The sequence below is a fragment of the Salmo salar genome, chromosome ssa07 (assembly GCF_905237065.1).
Source record: "Salmo salar chromosome ssa07, Ssal_v3.1, whole genome shotgun sequence".
NCBI classification, from domain to species: Eukaryota; Metazoa; Chordata; class Actinopteri; order Salmoniformes; family Salmonidae; genus Salmo; species Salmo salar.
The window spans coordinates 29801944-29825609 of record NC_059448.1 but is presented as its reverse complement, the minus strand read 5'-3'; the positions used below and the strand labels follow the sequence as shown (position 1 = coordinate 29825609).

General features: G+C 42.6%; 1 protein-coding gene across 2 annotated transcripts in view; it reads left to right on the top strand.

The window, feature by feature from the left end:
- Positions 1 to 3899: 3899 nt before the first annotated feature.
- Positions 3900 to 23666, top strand: part of hdac8 (histone deacetylase 8) — a 42397-nt gene continuing 22630 nt past the window's right edge. For both annotated transcript variants that reach the window (XM_014207426.2, XM_014207424.2), the window contains exons 1-10: positions 3900 to 4151; positions 4259 to 4311; positions 4871 to 5001; positions 10898 to 11039; positions 11268 to 11380; positions 11552 to 11629; positions 11972 to 12080; positions 12423 to 12595; positions 14605 to 14699; positions 19666 to 19771. In XM_014207426.2, coding sequence (XP_014062901.1) covers positions 4041 to 4151; positions 4259 to 4311; positions 4871 to 5001; positions 10898 to 11039; positions 11268 to 11380; positions 11552 to 11629; positions 11972 to 12080; positions 12423 to 12595; positions 14605 to 14699; positions 19666 to 19771 — 1111 coding nt within the window. In that variant the 5' untranslated portion in view covers positions 3900 to 4040. The remainder of the gene's footprint in view (positions 4152 to 4258; positions 4312 to 4870; positions 5002 to 10897; positions 11040 to 11267; positions 11381 to 11551; positions 11630 to 11971; positions 12081 to 12422; positions 12596 to 14604; positions 14700 to 19665; positions 19772 to 23666) is intronic.

The following is a 23666-nucleotide window of genomic DNA, read 5'->3' as shown; positions in this document are numbered from 1 at the left end:
TGGTCCATTCTTGAAGACTGCGGTGACAATTTGCAAAGCTAGCGAGCACCAATTCCGTTTCAGTGGTGTTTGCTATAATCTTTGCTACCCGGGTTAAATAAAGGTGAAATAAAATAAATAAATAAAAGTTCCCTTGCGACAATTTAGCTTTTGCAACGAGACCAGTAAATATATTTAAGACAATGGTAGAAGAGAGTGTAGTTCTGTTCAGTTTGGACAGTTTATTGCTAACCTTATCACAGGGACTTTGAAGCACTAACTTACATCATCTGCATGCTGATCTTGGAATAAATTGACGATAGCAAAGATTCCATCTTTGACGAGGCCACATAGATGGATTAATTACTAGCTAGCTTAACCCCTGTGCGGCCTCACATCCAGCGAAAAATCATATCGCCATTAGCATAACAAAATGTAATAATTTTTTTTTTTTAATTTTTTTTTCAAATTATATCGTTTTATAGATACACCTCTCCTGAATCGAACCACATTGTCAGATTTCAAAAAGGCTTTACAGCAAAAGCAAAACATTAGATTATGTTAGAGGAGTATATCGTAAAAGTAGCCACATAGCCATTTTCCGACCAACCACATGCATCACAAATAACCAAAAAACAGCTAAATGCAGCACTAACCTTTGACAATCTTCATCAGATGACACACCTAGGACATCATGTTACACAATACATGCATTCTTTTGTTCGATAAAGTTCATATTTATATATAAAAACAACATTTTACATCGGTGCGTAACGTTGACTAACTATTTTCCCTCAAATGCATCCGATGAAACAGAGCTACAATTTACTAAATTACTATTCGAAAACATTTTTAAAATGTAATATTGTCATTCTAAGATTTATAGATGAATATCTCTTGAAAGCACCTGTAATGCCAGATTTAAAAATAACTTTACTGGGTAATCACACTTTGCGATATAAGGGGATGCGATACTCAGAACAATAGGCTAGCAATAGCAATAGGCTAGCCATCTTGGAACAATCGCATATCACATCTAGTCTTGTATACTATTGTCAATAATCCCTTACCTTTGGTTGTCTTCCTCAGAAAGCACTTCCAGGAATCCCAGGTCCACAACAAATGTATTTTCGTTTGAAAAAATGACTCCTTTATGTTCCAAGAGCTTGTTCTTGTTAGCGCGTCTGAAGGCTGATCCAAATGCTTCGTCGGCCACGGGACAGCCATTTCGAGAAAATGCATTTTTTTCCCATTTAGGTTCGTTCAAACATGTCAAACGTTGTATAACATAAATCTTCAGGCCGTTTTTCAACAAGAGAGCCAATAAGATTCGAGGGGGACGATTGCATTGTGTTTCAAAACGTTTCGAAAGGGGAGGGTAACCAGGGGCGCCGGTGTCATAATGGTGATGGCCCTCTCCGTGTGACCACGTTCCACAGCGTCTCATTCATTCAGTTTTAACAGTAGAAGGCTCAAACCACTTTGTGAAGACTGGGGACATCTAGTGGAAGCAATAGGAAGTGCTCAATGAACCATAGCTTACGGTGTGATTAATAGGCAACGTGATGAAGTTGAGTTCGCAATTCAGAATTCCACTTCCTGTTTCCATCTGTCTCGGGGTTTTGACTGCCATATGAGTTCTGTTATACTCACAGACACCATTCAAACAGTTTTAGAAACTTTAGGGTGTTTTCTATCCACAAGTATTAATTATATGCATATCCTAGCTTCTGAGTTTGAGTAGGAGGCCGTTTAAAATGGGCACGAATTTTTTTCAAAAATCGCTTTAGCGCCCCCTATCCTAGGGGAATGCCAAGAGGTTAATAGTTAATATTTGCCCGCTAGCTCTGCATATTCAGCTAGTGTGTGTGCGTGATTGACTGGATTAACCTCACGTCAGTTACGTTCATTGAGTGCCTTTCAGACAGTGGATACCACCCCTCTGTTACCTTGCCAACTAAGGAACTGGCAGTGGATCAAACCATTGTGAGGCAAAGGGTGGGGGGGTCGCAATCTTTTGAAACTTAAAAACGCGCTATTAAGTGTCTATAATCAGCACAATTGCTTAATATTATTTAAATTACATAGTTATGTTTTAGTGATATATTGGGGGGGACAAATCATATTTTTCCCAGGATGGGGGGGTCGTGTCCCCCCCGTCCCCCCCGGGATTTCCGCCCCTGGTACAAACTGTGGCATAACATGTGGATAAGAGGCAATCCGTAATTTTGATTAAGACAATGAGCGAGCTAGGACGGACGTAGTCAATGTAACTATTTGTTTAGCACTTTTGAAATGTACAGTGACAGAATTCAGAACATGGGCCGTTCTTACAGTGTTCTCCCTGTACACCAAGTCAGAACCGTAGGATAAATAAAGGGGGCATATAAGCAGACAATGAAAGCTCTTACAATATTCAATGATTACATTTCTCTAAAACAGGTTATAGGATACATGTGCACCACAAAGTCAGAACAGTTGTCGAAATTAAGAGGGGTAAGTAGACCACAGTATTAGGGTGAGGCACATGGGCTCCTAACATCTTACTACACAACATACACTTAGTATTACTTTCTTAGCTACGGTATACATATCTCCCTGGCATATTACATCATTTATGCAGCAGAATACAATACATTTTTGGACTCACATTGTTGTGCTGTGCTCACTTGAACAAGAAAGTGGTGTAGCGGTCCTTCGTGGACAAATTTTGTCATCAAAGTCTGGCATTCTCTGGATTTATGGTGCTTTCAAAACAACTGGGAACTTGGGAAAAAACAAGGTTGAATCATGAAGACGTCATTGATCTTCAGGTCATGGCTCTAGAAAGAGGCCGAATTTACAATTCTGAGTTGGATGACCGTTCAAAACGTATTTTCCCAGTCATAGCTTGTTTATTCCCGACTTCCCAGTTGTCTTGAACTCACTGAAGTCAAGTTTTCACAATTCCGAGTTAACAGTTGTTTTGAGCGCGGAACAAATCATGCTTCATTGACAGCATGGCCAATGTTGAATGTTTGTCATTTTAAACTTGGAAAGAGCCCCTTAATCCCAGATTTGGGACCACACAGCCACTCCACTGAATAGTAGGCTAGTGATTGCTTTGCAATGCTTGCAGTTAGCCACTTTCACTGATTCCTTCCAAACCACTGTCGTGACATGACTATCATTAATGTGATGACTGCTATTTATCTAATAATTGCCTACTACGTTTAATTATTACTTGATTAAATTAATAATGTAACAATTAACTCATTAGGAATTTGGGGCACCACAGGAAAAGTTGTTTACAGAGTTACTATCTCCCAACTTAAACTCTAAATATCTCTAAATATCTCTTACATTTAATAAGTCAATTATTAATTATTACCCCATCAGTCTCATTCTGAACGTCGCAGTATTCCTGGATCCGCAAAAACCCTAACCTAAGTGATGAATCAGCGATACACAAATTGGCTTATTTATTTACTAACTAACTAACTAACTAACTAACTAAATAATCACACAGAAATACATAAACACACACACACAGTATAGGTTATTGATTATTAACATAATGCAATGAAAACAGGTCACTAGTGGACTAACAAAAGCATGAGCATTTGGTTACCCAATGGAAAGTGAGGGGTGGTAAGGAGAGAGGGAGAGACAAAGAGAGTCAACTTATCGTACATACATTTGGAAGCTACGCTCACGGGTATATGAATATAAGCACCGATACAACCGCTCATTCGGATTAGAAATGCAATATATATTTAATGAGATGTATCCACCAATCCAAAGAAATGGTAGGTTGGAGCTCGACAGCTCGTCGTGCCGCTTTGTGGACAACGATTCTCATTGTTAGGGCGGAGAGACATGTATCTTGTCAATATATCCATAATCTTTGGTTTAATTAAGCTTTTTTGTTTTTACATAAGTTCCGGGTAGCACGGTTTCCGTTTTGTCCGGGGAATGTTGATAGTGGGACACCATCTGCAATTGTGCAGAAACTAGCTGTCTCATACACATGTTTACTTATTTCAAGCGTTTTATCCACAGAACTACACTAACTAACATAAATGAGTTGTAAAGGAGATTCAAATGACTCTCCTTCCAAACGCAAAGTTGTGTATGTCTATAGTCCTCAATACACCGAGACATGCGACTCGCTATCAAAAGTCCCCAACCGGGTGAGTTGAATGGGAACGCTAGCTAGCTATGGATGCTCGCCAGAGAGGCAATACTTTGGTCATTATTTTCAAGTAGTGAACAATTTTTTTTTACTCCGTGTCTCTAGGCAAGTATGGTGCATTCACTCATAGAAGCTTATGGTTTACTTCAACACATGAGGTAAGTCAACTTTGCATGTTTGTCAAAAATAAGGGATTGAGCTAGCTAGCTCTGGCAGGGCGTTGTTCTGTTGCCCTCCACTCTCGCACTGGGTAAGTTTAATGATTGACTAGACTGTAGAATGCTGTATGCAGTGCACCTGGTGTCATTTCTCCAAAATACTAAACAAACAACTTTTACCCCCAGTCTAGCGCTGGGCCCACGCGCATTATATTCGCATGCAGCTCGAAGTGCAGAACGCATGCGTATGGACCAGAACTAGTGCGCTGTCTAACTGTGTTGGCTAACGTTAGCTAAGCCATTTCCTTTATTTAACCAACTGAGCTTGGTACTTGTTTTGCCTACATTATATGGACGTTTGAGAAGTTATAGCTATTATTTTAGGTTAGAATAAACCAACCAGTTAAATAGCTAACGTTACCATCCTAATCCAATGCCAGTACCACATTCTGAGCTCTATCAACAGTTCTCGAACAACATGGATTAGAATCCTGTAAAGTAACTAAATACAAACCTCTAGAACAGTCCATCAGTATCTATGGTCCATTCACTTTTTCAGTGTTGTGAAGCCCCGTGTTGCGACCATTGAGGAGATGGCCAAGTTCCACACAGACGCCTACCTGGAGCACCTCCACAAAATCAGCCAGGATGGAGACAATGATGACCCCCAGTCCGGAGACTTTGGCCTGGGTAAGAGGAGAGGGAAGAGCAGGCTCTCTTGAACTTACTTTGACACACGTCAATCAATCCAGTGTATTTATGAAGCCCCTTTTTATATAAGCAGTTGACACAAAGTGCTTATACAGAAACCCAGCCTAAAATGTCAAAGAGCAAGCAATGCAGAAGTAGAAACACAGAGGCTAGGAAAAACTCACTAGAAAGGCAGACACCTAGAGGAAACAGGCTCAGAGGGGTGGCCAGTCCTCTCCACGGCTGTGCTGGGTGGAGATTGGAAGAGTACATGGCCATTAAGGCTATATAGTTTATCAAGATGTTCAATCGTTAATAGATGACCAGCAGGGTCAAGAGAGGGGAGGGTGTGAGGGGGAGAGAGGTATGTACATAGTCAATGGTAGGCTTCAAGGGGACTTCTACAGTAGATAAACCTATAGCTCATCTCTTGGCAGTAGTACTGTAGACGACTTTATCACTGACCTCAACCGAGAGTCTCTGAGCATTCAGTCAGCCCACTGACACCCTTAACAGATCACAGCAAAATCACAGTCTACTTAAACAGAACAATACTCAATCATGAGGCATCAAAGCCAAAGGAAAGGAATACTATTAGGAAATGCTATAGATGGAAGGAAAGTAGTGTAGAAACTTAACAAAAAACGATTAGGCAACAACAAATTCAATCCCTTCTAGACAATTTCCTGGACAAAATGTTTCACTGTAAGAGTGAAGGTGTAAACCTTGCAGTATAAAACCTAAACCGCTCCCGAGTGGCGCGTTGGTCTAAGGCACTGCATCACAGTGTTAGCTGTGCCACTAGAGATTCTGGGTTTTGAGTCCAGGCTCTTATTTGAAATATTTATCAAATCCCCTATGGGGAAAAATGAATGGTAGAAAAACAATTGGAACCATTTCCCTGTTTGACCCCTAGGTTTTATGGGTATTATGACACCTCCACTGTGGGGGTCTATAAGGAGGCCTGCGTCTTGTGAGCGTACCTGTAGGTATGAATGACAGGACCAAATTGGAGAGCGATGTAGGAATATGTCCATGTAATGCTTTGAAGGTTATCAGTAAAACTTTGAAATTAATGACTGAGAGGGAAGTGGGAGAGTACTTTCATGCAATGGTGTTATGCTAGCAGTAGAGGGTGCTCTAAATCTGGAAAAGAAAACGACACACCGCTGGGCAAAAGGTTTACAAGGCTGTTTTTGGCAACACATTAATATGGTTACATAATCAATTTACATTAGAAAACCTCCATTGATGCTTAAATATATACAAATGACAGATTGGCATTCCTACTGACAGAAGACACTTCACTAATTTACCCCATGTGTGTGTCAGAATTAAGACTTGGAGTGAATCTCAATAGTAAATATCAACCAAGGGTGAATCTCAATTGCTTTTCTTTATTGTATTGATTGCCTGTGTCTTCTCCTTGTCTCCTCAAAGCCCATTGGAGCAGAATATCTTATGTGTTTTGAGAGGGAGGTGAGGAGAGAGGCCATGAGGAATCAAGGAAATAGAATTGAGATTCTCCCTAGGTCAGCATGTTATCAACAGTCTAGGGCTGTGGGTGGGAGACAGGAAAGATGCAACCCCTTTCTGTTGTTATTTAATGGGTTAACACTCCTCTTCTGCTAACCTTTTTATTCTAAAACATCTTAATCTCACCTTATCTTCATCTTTCTGTTGATCCCTCCCTTCAACACCTTTCCTTTTCATTGTCTCTATTTATCTTCCGCTTCCTCCCTTTGTTTCTCCTCCACAGCTCTGTCTGGTTCTCTCTCTCGCTCTCTGTCTCCATATTATGTCAATATACAGTGTTGTAATGATGTTCTATTTACAATGGTGTTTGTTCTTTACTGGTTGCCCTTGTGGCAACAGTTCACAAATATTGCTGCAGTGATGGCACACTGGTATTTCACCCAGTAGATATGGGAGTTTATCACAATTGGGTTTGTTTTTGAATTCTTTGTGGGTCTGTGTAATCTGAGGGGAAATATGTGTCTCTAATATGGCCATACATTTGGCAGGAGGTTAGGAAGTGCACCTCAGTTTCCACCTCATTTTGTGAGCAGTGTGCACATAGTCTTCTCTTGAGAGCCAGGTCTGTCTACGGCGGCCTTTCTCAATAGCATGGCTATGCTCACGGAGTCTGTACATAGTAAAAGCTTTCCTTAAGTTTGGGTCAGTCACAGTGGTCAGGTATTCTGCCACTGTGTACTCACTGTTTAGGGCCAAATAGCATTTTAGTTTGCTCTGTTTTTTGTTGTTGATTCTTTCCAATATGTCAAGTAATTATCTTTTTGATTCTCATGATTTGGTTGGGTCTACTTGTTGCTGTCCTGGAGCTCTGTGGGGTCTGTTTGTGTTCGTGAACAGAGCCCCAGGACCAGCTTGCTTAGGGGACTCTTCTCCAGGTTCATCTCTCTGTAGGTGATGGCTTTGTTATAAAAAGTTTGGGAATCGCTTTTTTTTTAGGTGGTTGTAGAATTTAACGGCTCTTTTCTGGATTTTGTTAATTAGCGGTATCGGCCTAATTCTGATCTACATGCTTTATTTGATGTTTTACGTTGTCCACGGATATCTTTGCAGAATTTTGTATGCAGACTCACAATTTGGTGTTTCTCCCATTTTGTGAATTCTTGGTTCCAGACCTCACAACCATAAAGGGCAATGGGTTCTATAACTGATTAAATCATTTTTAGCCAGATCCTAATTGGTATGTCAAATTTTATGTTCCTTTTGATGACATAGAAGGCCCTTCTTACCTTGTCTCTCAGCTCGTTAACAGCTTTGTGGAAGTTACCTGTGGCGCTGATGTTTAGGCCGAGGAATGTATCGCTTTTTTGTGTGCTCTAGGGCAGAGGTTCCCAAACTTTTAATGTCCCGTACCCCTTCAAACATTCAACCTCCAGCTGCATACCCCCTCTAGCACCAGGGTCAGTGCCCTCTCAAATGTTGTACTTTGCCATCATTGTAAAGCCTGCCACACACACACACACACACACACACACACACACACACACACACACACACACACAATACGATATATTTATTACTCATAAGAATTAGTGTGTTTTTGTCACAACCCGGCTCATAGGAAGTGATAGAGCTCTTATAGGACCAGGGCACAAATAATAATAATCAATAGTTTTGCTCTTTATTTAGCCATCTTACATAAACTTTGTTTGTTCATTGAACATTGTGAATAACTCACCACAGGTTAATGAGAAGGGTGTGCTTGAAAGGATGCACATAACTCCACAATGTTGGGTTGTATTGGTGAGAGTCTGTCTTAAATCATTTTCCACACAGTCTGTTACTGTATTTAGTTTTCATGCGAATGAGGGCCGAGAATCCACTCTCACATAGGTACGTGAGGGCATCAGTGTCTTAACAGCGCGATTTGCCAAGGCAGGATACTCTAAGCGCAGCCCAATCCAGAAATCTGTCAGTGGCTTCTGATTAAATTAAATTTTCACAGAACCGCTTGTGGCAATTTCGATGAGGCGCTCTTGTTCAGATATCGGTAAGTCTTGCACTGTCAGGGCAATTATGGAATAAAAAGAAAAAAGATATGGAACAGTTGAAAACCTCACGGGTGGAGGACACATGCATTTTGCCCCCTTGGATAGGGAGGAGGATGGTGAGAAGCAACAAAATCCCCAAGAATCACTGGAAGAATTGCAGGCATTGGTGGCGTCTTGGGGTCACGAGGTTTCAAAAAGCACCATCATACGCCACCTCCACAACCACAGGCTCTTTGGAAGGGTTGCCAGAAGAAAGCCGTTTCTAACCCCAAGACACAGACGCAAGCGTTTGGAGTTTGCCAAACGTTTTTTAAATTATGACTGGAAGAAAGTGCTCTGGTCAGATGAGACCAAAATTGAACGTTTTGGTCAGATACAGCATCGGCATGTTTGGCGTCGAAACAGAGATGCATACAAGGAGAGGCACTTCATACACATGGTGAAATATGGTGCTGGGTCAGTGATGTTTTGGGGCTTTTTTAATTCCGCAGGTCCAGGGGGAGTGGTTAAGGTTGATGGCATAATGAATTCCAACAAGTATCAGGCAATTTTGGCCGACAATCTGGTTGTCTCTGCCAGAAGGCTGGGACTTGGCCGCAAGTGGACTTTCCAACAAGACAATGACCCAAAACATAACTCAAAATCCATACAGAAATGGTTCAGTGACAACAAAATCAATGTTCTGCCATGGCCATCTCAGTTGCCGGATCTCAATCCAATCAAAAACCTGTGGGCTGAGTTGAAGAGGGCAGTTGATAAGCGCACACCCAAGAATGTGAAGGATCTGCATAGAGGAATGGTCCGAAGTCCCTCCATGTGTTCCTTAACCTTGTCAAACATTACAGGAAAAGACTCCATGCTGTTATCCTTGCCGGAGGTGGTTGCTCTAAGTACTAAATGAGGAGTACCAATAATTATGAAACCTTGATTTTGGTGAAATGTGTTTTGTATTAAATAATTGTATGATTTTGGTTGGTTTAATTGAAACATTAATAAAGTACAGTATTTCTCATGTTGGTATTGAGTTTCTTTCTAATTATATTGTTTATATATTTTTAATTATTGTTTGTGCATTGCCAGTCAGGGGTGCCAGTACTTTTGGAGCCCACTGTAAATGGACTGTTTGAAAATGGTGAAGATTCTAAAAAAAAAAAAACTAATTGTGACTCATTTTTATTTGGCGTACCCACGATGGGAGTACGCGTACCCCATTTTGGGAATACCTGCTCAAGGGCAACGGTGTCTAGGTGGAATTTGTATTTCTGGTCCTGGGAAGTGGACCTTTTTTGGAACATCTAGGTGCTGCTGTAGGCTCTCCTTGGTTGGTGACAGAAGCACCAGATTATCAGCAAACAGTATACATTTGACTTCAGATTCTAGTAGGGTGAGGCTGGGTGCTGCAGACTGTTCTAGTGCCCTCACCAAGAGGGTGGGGCTTAAGCTGCATCCCTGTCTCACCCCCCGGGCCTGTGGAAAGAAATCTGTGTGTGTGTTGTGCCAATTTTAACCACACACTTGTTGTTTTGTACATGGATTTTATAATGTCGTATGTTTTTTTCCCCCCAACACCACTTTCCATCAATTTGTATAGCAGACCCTCATGCCAAATTTAGTCTGGCTTTTTTGTAATCAACAAAGCATGAGAAGACTTTGCCTTTGTTTTTTGTTGGTCAATTAGGGTGTGCAGGGTGAAATAGGTGGTCTGTCGTACGGTAATTTTGGTAAAAAGCCAATTTGACATTTGCTCAGTACATTGTTTTCACTGAGGAAATGTATGACTCTGCTGTTAATGATAATGCAGAGGATTTTCCCAAGGTGTCTGACGCATATCCTACGGTAGTTAATGGGGTCAAATTTGTCTCCACTTGTGGATTGGGGTGATCAGTCCTTGGTTCCAAATATTGGGGAAGATGCCAGAGCTGAGGATGATGTTTAAGTATTTGTGGTCTGTATATTTGATCATTTCATTGAGGACACTATCAACACCACAGGCCTTTTTGGGTTGGAAGGTTTGTATTTTGTCCTGTAGTTCATTCAAGGTAATTGGAGAATCCAGTGGGTAGTCTTTTTTAATAGTTGATTCTAAGATTTGTATTTGATCATGTATATGTTTTTCCTGTTCTTTGTTATACATGTATTATGTATAACATATAGATCTCCATTTTGGATAGATAACACTTTGTGTTTGTTTAGTGTTTTCCAATTTTCCCAGAAGTGGTTAGTCTATGGGTTCTACAATTACATTGAGCTGATTTCTGACGTGCTGTTCCTTTTTCCGTCGTGTATTTCTCTCTCTCTCCTCTCATATGTTTCCACATTTTTTGCTTATTTACTTTAATGTCATTTTGCTTCTCTCCCCCTCCTTTTGCCAGGTTATGACTGCCCGGTGGTGGAGGGTATCTATGACTATGCTGCAGCGGTGGGTGGTGCCACCCTGACGGCTGCCCAGTGCCTGCTGGACAAGAGGGGTGAGGTGGCAATCAACTGGGCAGGAGGCTGGCACCACGCCAAGAAGTAAGATTGAACTGTGTGTGAGGTGACAAGGACCAGGGTGACATGTTGATGAATGTGTTACCAAACCGTTCCTAACAGGAGGACACACTGAATTATGTTAAACATGTATGATCGTCTACACAGAAGGCCTCTAAGTCATTGAAAAGACAGCAATGTGTTAAGTATTTTCTGTGTCTCTCTCTCTCTCTCTCACTTTCATTCTCTCTCTTCCCCTGCTCTGTCTCTCAGGGATGAGGCATCAGGCTTCTGTTATGTGAATGATGCTGTGCTGGGTATTCTCAAGCTGAGAGAGAAATACGAGAGAGTTCTTTATGTGGATGTGGACCTTCATCATGGAGATGGTACACACACCCCTTTACCCGAACTCTCACATCTAAATGTGCATTGATATTGTGTACATTTTTTCGCCATATGAGTACTGTATGTGGATACAAATGTTTTGTTAAGGTTAATTGTTTTGGTCTGTCAATGAAAAAAATGGTGTTTTTCGAGAACAATGTAATGTTTCTCAGGTGTGGAAGATGCCTTCAGTTTTACCTCCAAAGTGATGACTGTGTCTCTACACAAGTTCTCCCCCGGATTCTTCCCAGGTCAGTGGCTACACCTAATACAGTACTAACGACCGTTCTACTACAGTTGGAAATCTTCCGTGTGCGGGCCTCTCATTCCTTTATCTCAAGAATTATTGTTTAGCTTAGCACTGGTATTCTCAAGTTTAGGATGTGCATATCACCCTCCTTTTCATCATAAGCTTCCTTTACCTGTGGTCCTTCCTCCTTGGGGGACCGCTTGCATTAAAACTTAAAACTGTAGGACTAAATCGGTGTCAAATCTGCTGACAATCTGAGAGATCAACAAACTAGTTTGAGAAACATTGATACATAATACTCACACTCTCTCTCTGTCATAGTAACCCTACCATCCTGTTGTAGGTACAGGGGACCTGTGTGACACAGGGATGGGTAAAGGAAGATGGTACGCTGTCAACGTCCCTCTGGATGACGGCATCAAAGACGACAGATATTTCCACGTCTTCACCAGGTTGTTAAAGCTAGTTACTTTTTATTTATGCTGGTTATGACAATGGTTAACACTGTCAGCAACATCAGAGACATGCTGCATGTCCTCTGCTTTCTCAGTAACGGAGATTTACAGACCTAATAAGCTAGAATTCCATGTTAGTAGTTTTATTGATACTCTGCAACCGTTTTTCTTGTTGCAGAACCGTGATATCGTTTTTGTATATCTTGTATGCTATGGAAACAACCATTTTCAAAGTCAAATGAAAACATTGTGTTCAGTACATAGTCTTAACTGTAACCATCTTATATTATAATTGTTGTGTTAATATTTAACCTCTGTTTTGATTGTTGTGCCCATCAGTGTGATGCAGGAAGTGAAGGCGTTGTTTAACCCGGAAGCAGTAGTGATGCAGCTAGGAGCTGACACCATGGCCGGGGACCCCATGTGTTCCTTCAACATGACCCCTGTAGGGGTGGCCCAGTGTCTTTGCCACGTACTAGACTGGCACCTACCCACACTGCTGTTGGGAGGAGGTGGGTCTGACAACACAAACACCAGGGTTTCTGTTAGCTGGTAATTGCCGACTTTGGGCAGAAAAAATACATTTAAAAGCTGATAAATAAAATGGTAGCCGGCCAAATTGTCTGGGGTTGCATATCATACATGCCAAAATCGTGCTTAAGCACCATTCTCTCACTCCTTGCCCGCTGCCTAACGTCTATGCACCTGCTAGTGAGGAGGGGGGAGATCGAAAGAGGAGCCTTGGGCTACTGTTGATTGCGATGATGGAAGCCTTTTTCATTAAAGCAAAACAAAAGTTAGAGAGTAGTCCTATAGTGAAAAGCCTACAAGGGGACAAGTTTTTTTTAATTTTTTTTTATTTTTCACCTTTATTTAACCAGGTAGGCTAGTTGAGAACAAGTTCTCATTTGCAACTGCGACCTGGCCAAGATAAAGCATAGCAATTCGACACATACAACAACAGAGTTGTAATATTGTAGTGGACAAAGATGACGAGAATGTTGGCGCTGCCAACAGCAGGATACTGTGCAACTCGCTATTCAGGTAGGATGCCTTTTTTTTCTGTTATTATTATTTTATACCATTGTTGTTATTGTAGGCCTATTTATTAATTTAAACCAGGTCTTTAAATGTACCAAATGTGTTTTGTTTCATTTTGTTTAGACATTTTTTCTTCATTTTCTTCTTTCGATCAGTCTTTTTAATTGTGTGTTCTCTAGGTTAGAAGTAGGCCTGTTGTAAAATAAATATTATGACCATATTTCTGTCATTTGTTGGGTATGGTAGGAACTAGCCTTTCTTGGTAATTGCTGCAATATAGCCTGTTCAAAACTTTTGTGTTGGTTTAAGCCAGTTAGCATGTGTCTTGTTTTATTCTGTTGAGCCATTTTCTTTGGCCAAATTAAGTTCCAACTATAATATTGTGATCGCCGCAATATAATATCCTGCTCATATTTTCCCCTATAAACAATTGCTTGACTTTTGATAATAACTTAATAAAGTTTAAACTTTTGCAAAGGTGTGGCTATTAGCCTATTATACTGCAGGCCTATTATATGAAGGCAGTGCGCCCAGCGCACTGAGGTGAGAATTTATTTTTAAGTCTACCAGAATTACTCCTATAATCTAACAATATAATGCTTATATTTTATAGAAAAAAATATTCTGATCGAAAAATGAATGTCTCCTTCTGTACGCCTATATCTGTATAACAGACGCAGTAACTTATCTGACAAGGATAAATAAATGCATGTCGATGTCGTAGCATGCTGCTGGCATTTCTCGATCTCTCTCTGAGGCTAGTCCTAAGCTTATTTTTTAAATATTTAAAATATTCATATCATACAGTGGATGCCTAAGCGCATAGGCTTATGCATGCAATGCCCTGATGCATTTCGTGCTCAAATCTCCAACAGCTGACTGTGAGGTAGACAATTATTGTCTAAGCAAAGTAAAACCAAGAAAACAATAGGCTATAAAGTTTTCCATATGCTACACTTCAAAAACATAAGTGTTTTTGTAATTTATTATAGGCTGTTTTTAAGGACACGTAAATGTGCTTCATTTGGCCGATATCCCTCGTTTATTGATGGTGCTGTCTGTGTGGGTGGACGCCCTTAGTGGATTACGCACCCAAGGGATATGGATGACCGATACATTTCTCAAATATCCAATAAATAAGAATCGGAAACCCTGACACACACACACCGCCTGAAACCACAGCGCGGTGTCTACGCCACATACTAGACTAGCACCTACCCACACTGCTGCTGGGAGGAGGCGGGTCTCATATCCGCTCGTACACACACACACACACTTACAAAGACAACGGCACACACAAACGTACCTACGCGCACACATCTGAAACCACAGCCCAAGCTCCAGACCCCTCAGCCCTGTACCAGATGATACCTGTTAATTACACCAGTACAATGAAGCCTTTTTACTCACTACAATCCCTCTTTTTCCTCCCTCTTCTTTCTCTCTCTCTCTCTTTCCTCTCTCTTCTCTCTCTCTCTAGGTGGGTATAACCTAGCCAACACGGCCCGTTGTTGGACCTACCTGACTGGGGCCGTACTGAGACAAACACTGGCCTCTGAGATACCTGACCATGAGGTGAGAGTAAACACACACACACCGTACATAGCCCCAAACACACACAGCTCCTCACACAGACATGCACGCACAAACTCAAATACGCTGACACACACACACCCTTCGGTCAGTCTTCGCTGAGTCATTCCATCTAATAAAAGATGGCCGCCGGCCCTCAAAGGGGTTGTTTCCAGGTGAATCAGGAGGGATGGAGGGAGTAGGAGAGGAGAGAGGGGACAATGCCACTCTGTCCCCTCCAGACCTGACAGAGAGGGTCTCTGTGCTTCTCTTTCTCTCCATCTCCATCCCTCTTTCTCTGTGCTTCTCTATCAATCTCTGCCCTCATCTTTTTTTCGTCTTCTTAGAAGGACCTTGTGTGTTTTATTCCGAGGGGGGGCTGGTTTCTTTTGGCGGAAAGGTTGGCGAATTCCCATATAATTACATCAGTAGAAAAAGAGAGCAAATGAGGGATAGAGCTACAAAGAGAGAGATTTGTGTTCCATGTACAGTGAGGGGTAGTTATCTTACTCTCCTGAGACAAAGAGGGTCTTTCTGTAGTGTGTGTGTGCGCGCGTGCATGGGCCATGATAAAGGCACCTTTTGTTTCTCCTCCACCAGGTCGGGCTGTTACATCATGTGACCTTTAACCTCATTAAGAAGGGGCTCACCGCAAACAAGTCTAACCAGCTGCTACAACACACACAGCCACACAAAATCAAATACCCCCAAAAGTCTCCCCTATTTTGACCCTCTTGCTCTGGCCATCAAAGAGTGATACCCCTTTTCCGTCAAACACATACTCTACACAGCCAGCTACCTCCTGTTATTGTGTGTTTCCACTACTACCCAAACAAAACACTATTTAACTCTGGCCTGCTGTGGTCCAGAGAGGATGAGGTAGAGAAAAGGATGGAGAGGGTGAGCAGGAGAGAGAGCGAAAGATGGCCAGAGAGAGACTTGTAGTAGTATCGTCGTGTGTGTGGCTGCACCAGAGAGGAATATTTATCCACATTGACCAAGCAAAGTGAGTTTCTGAGGAGAAGGGAAAACAAAAAGTACTTTGTTGTACCTGAGACTGAGAGAGGCCAGAGCTCCCCTCTCCTTCCCCAAATGGCTGCAGCTTTTCTGGGCTGCCAGGACAGCTCCTAACCCCCCTGGAACAATGGAGTTTGTGCCAGGGCTAGGGGCTATTGGCTAGACACAAAAGGGCCTCCATTCAGACCATCACACACAAACACACAGGCAGAGAGAGACATATACACACACATACAAACAGTGACATTGCAGAACCTCCAGAGTCACGCCCATATCTGAAAGTGTGGTAAGGGTGGTGGTTGAAGAACGTAGAAGAGATAGCGGAACCGATTCGACTTAACTGTGAATACATGGTGAGTCCGATTATCAAATGTTACTGGCATCTCCCTAGTCTATTCTCTTTTCATCAATGGAGGGAGAGTTTAAAAAATTAAAAAAAAAAAGCAGGGGAAGGAAGGGTGGAACTCCAAGTTCTGTGTGGCTGTCGGTAGAGGATGGCGCTTGCAATGCTAAGGACCGTGGGTTCGATTCCCGCCAGGGTCGTTGGTAAAACGTATACATGCATGACTGTAAGTCGCTTTGGATAAAAGCGGCTGCAAAAGGGCTTTTATTAATATATTCCCGTAGCTTGGGTGCCCGTCTGTTTCTGCTTTTTTGCCAACTCCTTATGGAATTGTCATGCAATTTTTGGCTTGACAATGACAATGGAGTAGGCAAAAGCACAAACCGGTCTGGGACCTGGCTACAAGGGACTAGGCTAGTTGACCTGTATTGTCTGTTAACCCTGATGTCCTATTCACTGACTGAATCTTTAACACCTAAAAATACTAATTAGGGTCAAAGGTCACCTAGTCTAGATTAGCTGAGTCAGTTGGTTTTGAAGGTTGTGGGTTTCTCCCTAAATGGCACCTTATTCCCTATGTAATGCACTACTTTTGACCGGGTGCCATTTGGGACATAGCCTGTGGGTTTGTTCACATTCAGTTCTTATCTTAGATTGAGGAAACGGTTTATTTTGGACCCAACCCACTCGAGGGGTTCTATAGGCCTGAACTTGCCTTGCTTTTGGCCAGCTCGGTGTGTGTGTGTGTGTGTGTGTGTGTGTGGAATCGGTCTTTCTCCAGCCATTCAACATCTTTATTTCCTCTCTCTTTCTCTTTAGTCTGTTTTCTCAGATTTGCACTGAGTGATTCCCAGCACAGCCCCATGCAAAAACAAACACAGAACTCAGACTCCCCTCTTACACCCCTCCCTCTCACCCTCTGTCCCTCCCATCCTCCTCCACCCTTCCCTCTCTCACCGCAGCAAGACTGTGTATGACCAAGGCCCCTCCGTGATACCCAAAACAGAGAGTTCAGTAGAAAATAAATGAGATGGGTAAGAAGTAGAAGGTATGGCTTTTAGGCCCAAAAAAATCCCAGTGTTTTTGGTATTTCAAGTACAGCGTTCTCCAACCCTGCTGTTCCTGGAGAGCTACTGTCTTGTAGGTTTCAGCTCCAACCCTAATCCAGCGCACCTGATTCTAATAATTAACTGATTGATAAGATGAATCAGGTTAGTAACAACTGGGGTTGGAAAGCCCTGCTGTAGTGAATAGGCTGTGTTCCATTATCCATACTAAGTATGAAACCATGTATTGAGCATGCATTCTGAGTAGTATGCTAGTATGTACATTTGAACATAGGTTAAGCACTATAGGCTTAGCCTGTCCCGCCCCTGTACTTCCTGTTTTCTGCCTTGGTACTTCCTGTCCTCTCTGGCGCGTGTCCCTTCCGTCTGCTCGTGGGGAAGTAGTAGGCTCCCGGAATACTGGCCTCAATCACCGGAAAACTGAGCTGGTGTGTGTGTGTGTGTGTGAGAGAGAGAGAGGTACATCACAAATGTAGTGCACTATAAAGGAAATGGGGTCCCATTTAGGATGGGCCGGCAAGGACAATGAGGATCAGTGGGCCTTGACCTGGTGACTGACTGACAGTTTTTCTGTTGTATTACCTTTTTGTAGAAGTCCAGGCCACTGGAGAGAGGGGTGGATGGACGGGCAGGGGTCATTTAGGAAGGACAGTGAGAGAATGGGGAGAGAGAGACATAATGACTAGAGAGAGAGCTTAACATTAGTTTCAGGACTGCGGAGAGGGGGAGGTGGGAGTAGGAAAGATGGATATTGAGACGGTGAGGGAGAGACCTCAATTGTAGGGCTGCAGAGACAAGCCTACGTGCGCTATGTGACTCTGGGTTGACATTTTATTTAGGAACTCGATTTGTTTTCCCAGAGCTTTTTCAACAACATTGACTCTTTATATCTGGAGTTGTAGTCATTTCTGAGATGTAGAGGAGAACAGGAACAATAAACAAGGGTTGGATTCCTTTTCTATTCTGGCCGAGGCTAGTCTCTCTCCAAACCACCGAACACAGAAAGATAGGGAGGGAGACAGAGGGAGGGAGAGACAAACAGAGGAGAGAGTGTGGTGTGGGGGATTTAGTTACAGTATGGTACATTTATCTGGGCTATGATATGACATTTGTGCATGTTGGGTATTTTGACATGGAGCCTATGGGGTTTGGGCTCTCAGCCTATCCCCTTTACCCTATCCCCTAATATACTTGTATCTCTTCACCCCATCTTTCTGTCCATCGTTTTGGTCTCTCGTCACCCTCATTCAATCCCTTTCCCCCCTATCCCTATCTGTGGGTTATGATCCGTTCCGAACTGTCTGTGTCAGTCCCCTTTTCTGTCCTCCTTGACCTCACACCATCCCCCCGCTCCAGTCTCCCCCAGTTCTTCCTCTCCAGTTTCCCTCTTAATCTCTCTCCCCAGTCCTCTCTCATCTCAGTACTGTAGTTCCATTCCAACCCAAATATCCTGACAGCAGGAGACACACACAGCAGGAGACAGGACTGTACTACTATGGGAGCGTTAGGTTCATGGGAAAATTGGTCATCTTTGTGTTTCCTGTTTTTAGTAATCCCTATGCATGTTGAGTTGCGTCAGGACTGGGGGGAGGTGTACCGGAGAAACTCAATGGGGCTAATTGGGAACAGACGCGCGCACACAAGGGTCTGCTAAATTACTAAAATGTAAACACACACACACACACACACACACACACACACACACTCTGCCTGAACCACTATGAAACAGCTATTTGACAAAGACAAAGCACCCAGTGTATTTCAAATGAGCAGGAACATACACACACACACACAGCTGTGGGAGTGTGTGTGCGTGAGCTTGTGTTAAGGTGTGTGTGTACACTCCACGTCTCCTGGCGTTCCTAATGTTGTTCCTATATAGAGACGTTATGTATTGTTCATTTTTTTCTACCAGTGCTATGTCTGATTTACATGATACTTCACAATGGGGGGGTTGGCTTGGTGGCTAGCCGGAAGTCTTATCAAGACTTAACACTGATGTGTGTCTTTGTTTGTCTCAATAAGATGGCATCTGTTTGAAATGAAATCATGTCTTGCTGCTTCATCACGTCTTTCACTTGCAAAGTTCCCTCGCTGTTGTGGTTAATTCTGGCTCTGTTTGCTTTAGTTTGTCTTTCCTGAACCAGTTCTTAACTTAACATGTAAACTTGTACTCCCTTCTGTTTTGAACTGGTGTTTGTAGCGTTTGGCTTCTGTTCCTAGACCAGTTCTTCACAACTCAATGCTTGTTTGTGGATGTTTGATTCCTAGACCAGTTCTGCACTGTGGCTAATGCATCTCGTGTTTGTTCATTTCCTGGACCAGTTCTTACATGTTAACTCTCCTTTCTCTGCTGTTGGATGTTTGGTTTCTGTTCCTAGACCAGTTCTAATCATTGATTTAGCACTATTATCTTTTTGTTTCCCGCACCAGTTCTTACATTTGAACCCAAGTCTTGTTGTATTTGGTTTAAATCTGTTCTACACTGTGGTTTAACACACTACTCTCTCACTGTTTTTGTTTATGTTGTTGTTTACTTCAGTTCTTCACAGAGTACGGTCCTGATTACTCTCTGGAGATCAGTCCCAGCTGTCGACCGGACCGCAATGAGACCAAACAGCTGGACAAGGTCATCTCCACCATCAAAGGTATCAGACGGCGTAACCACAGCCTAAATTCACACACTCTAGCGTTAGCAATTACGTCACGACCACAACCAAGAAACATAACTGTCAGACACTTAGAGAAACCACTCGCAAGCAACAAATGGTTAAACTTTCACCACTCTGTCACACACACACACACACCAAATGGTGTCTTTTGTTGACTGTTGAGTCCAGATGGGACTGCTTTAGTTTAAGGACAGGGTTGTTTTTATTTAAACGTCCAGACCGTCAGTTTATTTAGACAGACATTAAAGACCAGAGCTGTGTGTGTGTGTTAGTGTTGCACGGTATACCAAAACTTCTCAACTTTTTTTTTTTGTACTAGAATATGAAAAATGGTACAGTACTAGAATTTGTTACTTTCAGTACGTCTGTCAAATGTCTCATATCTACTGATGGAGATGATCAAGTCTTTTTCTTATTGCGCAGCCGTCCTCTTATTGCGTGATTGCGCCGTGCCTGCTCCACTTACTCATTGCTAGTTCTAGCCTGTCCTGAGGAACCACTGCACTCACCGGGAGTCTGGGCTGCATCATGTTGGCTCCCCACTCATGCTGCTCAGAAGTAAACGCCCTTGAATAATGCAACACAGCATGTATAAACTTTGCAACTATTAATTACTGTTTGCAAAACGATGTCCATTACAGGCTAGAACACTTTACAATACAAGAAGATACTGGTACCTTCCAGCTTTGTAGGGTACATTTTCTTGCTAGCTTACAGCTGAAGCTAGCTTCAATTCACTACCCTAGTACTTTGTAATAAAGTTGCAAAATAAGCTGATTTGAAAGCTGATTGTCACCAAATGTATTGCCGAACACGTTATTAATTCACTACTTCTCTCCTGTCTCTCTCACTGTGTGTATGTGAATGATGTCATTAGGTCTTAGAGACGGTGCACACTTTAATAAAAGAAGAGATTGCTTCTATGCAAGTGTTGATCAGTACAATACAATGAGTCCCAAATGGAAGGGAAACAGATTGTTTAAAAAAAATCTGTAGCCCCATGAAAACAGCCAAAACAAGCTCAATAATTCAATGCATTCACACACTCCTATTGAATTCACCTTTATTGTGAATTGGTTTAGGCTATGTCTTGATTTACCCAGTTTATCAATAGAGTTTTACAATTGTGTAGTTAGATAGGTAAAAATTCAAATTGATTGTATTATTGATTCATTAATGCATACATGGCTCTTTTGAAAAATTGACATCAAACATTTCAAATGTAATTATATTGAACTCAAAAGATCTGTCTGGATCAAATAAAGGCACTTTAATTAGTTATATGAAGATTGCCTTGGTCCTCCTTTTTGATGACCATTCTGTGACATTGGCTTTTTTCCCCCCATGAAATCGTGATGGTATAGAGTATCATGATACTCAACCTGGTATCGACGTAAAAATGTGGGTTTCGTGACATGTTTGTGTGCCCCCATATGGCCCCCACAGTTAACACAGAAGGGGGTGTTGTCAGCACCCCAAGGAGACAAATCTACCCCTCACCTAAAACTCGTCCCCCGACCTCCACATATATACACACACACACACACACACACACACACACACACACACACACACACACACACACTCCCTGACCCCCTCTTCTTTGGGAGGGCACAGGCCCAGCAGTCGTCAGCCTGCTGGCCTGGTGTGCTCTGTTCTGGCTGTGGTGAAAACACGGATGTGTGTTTTAATGTTTCCGGTTAATCAGAATGTCAAACACTACTCTCTTTGTTACGACTGGAGAAATGGGGGGGTGAAACGTTAGAGCCAAATTCATCATACAGTCAAACGTACTGAATAGTCAGATTGTCCATTATTATAGTACATCTGTATGTGGGTGAACAAGTTTCGATGTACACACATTTGCACACGTGTTAGGGATTTGTCTGTGTATATATGTGTACTGGAGTGTCGGCCCCTGTCTCACCCCCTACCCTGTCGTTCACTCTGGATAGGGGGTGAGTGGTGGTCTCTTGGTGTATATGCTGCTGACAGCCACACTACACTACTCCAGGGGGACCAGCAGTAGTTTGGTTGGGGTAAACTCTGGGTTAGGGAGTAGAAGCAGGGTGATGGGGGTGTCCCTGTCTTAACGGTTCCATCAGCGGATGGAGTGAGGGATGGAGGGGTAAAATGAAAGGCAGACAATGTGCCGTCGGTCTAGTGTCACATCTGCTCCTTCAGTTCAAAGATTCCTCGTTTCCTTTCCTCGGTTTTTTTTTCTTTCTGATGGGATTTCAATCATTCAAATTCATTTAAATGAAGGTGATGTCCTTCCCTGTGTCCCTTCCTTTTCTTTCCGCTCTTCCTAATTTTTTTCTGTGACTGGGGGTTCAGGTCGTCTTGGTTTTACCCAGTGTATGTGACGACAAAACACACACCCCTTCAACCATGTTGTGTGAGAGAAACATACCACATACAGACAACTGTGGTACTAGTTGAGAGCAGGATGTGGTTACTAGACAGCTGTGCCAGAGTGCAGACTGGAAGCTAATGTTTACTGCAGTTTCCAATCTAGGGAAACCAATGATTACAACCATTGGTCCCAAACAAGGGAAACCATTTGAATTGTCTGTCAGGCCTGGAAACAGACGCACAGCACCACACAGGCTTAGGTTATCACACCATGAGCCGGGAGCTTGAGTCTTGACACACGAATGCACACACTACGGCCTGGCAATGTGGTTTACTGCCCTGGCATGCCAGCGTCTATCACCACCACAGCACAGCTGTAGTTATCAAAGCATTAACAGATACCATGTCTTGCCGTTAAGGTTTATTTGTTTTAATAGCTTTTATGTGGAGCGACCACGGGCATTTATGAGCCCCGTGGGGAGTCGTAATTTTCATTCAGTGTGTGTGTGAGAGACTGATTGCTCCGCAGAAGTTTCCTTCTGAAGATGATTACCAAACTTTAAATCACACTTTTAAGTCTTTCAATGTCCTTGGTGGCCATTTCGGAAAGACTTAAGATTAATTAATTAAACAGAGTTTTCATTAGAGTTCTACCGCTTGACGACAGCGGCAGGAGCCGTCTCTCTCCGTTGTTTATCGGTTTATTTACCACGTAGTCATGTTTATGAGCCTTCAAATTAGTGGATTTGGCTATTTCAGCCACTCCCATTGCTGACAGGTGTATAAGATTGTACGGCTGTGTGTTCAATCTCCATAGACAAACATTGGCAGTAGAATGGCCCTTACTGAAGAGCTCCGTGGGTTGCAACGGGGCACTGTTATAGGATGTCACCTTTCCAACAAGTCAGTTGGTCATATTTCTGTCATGCAAGAGCTTCCCCAGTCAACTGTATGTGCTGTTATTGTGAAGTGGAAACGTCTAGGAGCAACAGTGGCTCCGGCGTGAAGTGGTAGCAGAATGGGACAGCTGAAGTGCATAGTGCATAGAAATTCTGTCCTCGGTTGCGACACTCACTACCGAGTTCCAAACTACCTCTGGAAACAACGTCGGCACAGTAACTGTTCGTTGGCAGCTTCATGAAATGGGTTTCCATGGCCGAGCAGCTGCACACAAGCTTAAGGTCATCATGTGCAATGCCAAGCGTTAGCTGCAGTGGTGTAATGCTCCCTCCATTGGACTCTGGAGCAGTGGAAATGCGTTCTCTGGAGTGATGAATCACGCTTCACCATTTGGTAGTCCGACGGATGAATCTGGATTTGGTGTCTGCCAGGAGAACACGATCTGCCCCAATCCATAGTGTCAACTGTAAAGTTTTTTGGAGGAGGGATAATGGTCTGGTGCTGTTTTTCATGGTTAGGCCCCTTAGTGAAAAGTGAAGGGAAATCTTAACGCTACAGCATACAATGACATTCTAGACAATTCTATTTTTCCAACTTTGCGGCAACAGTTTGGGAA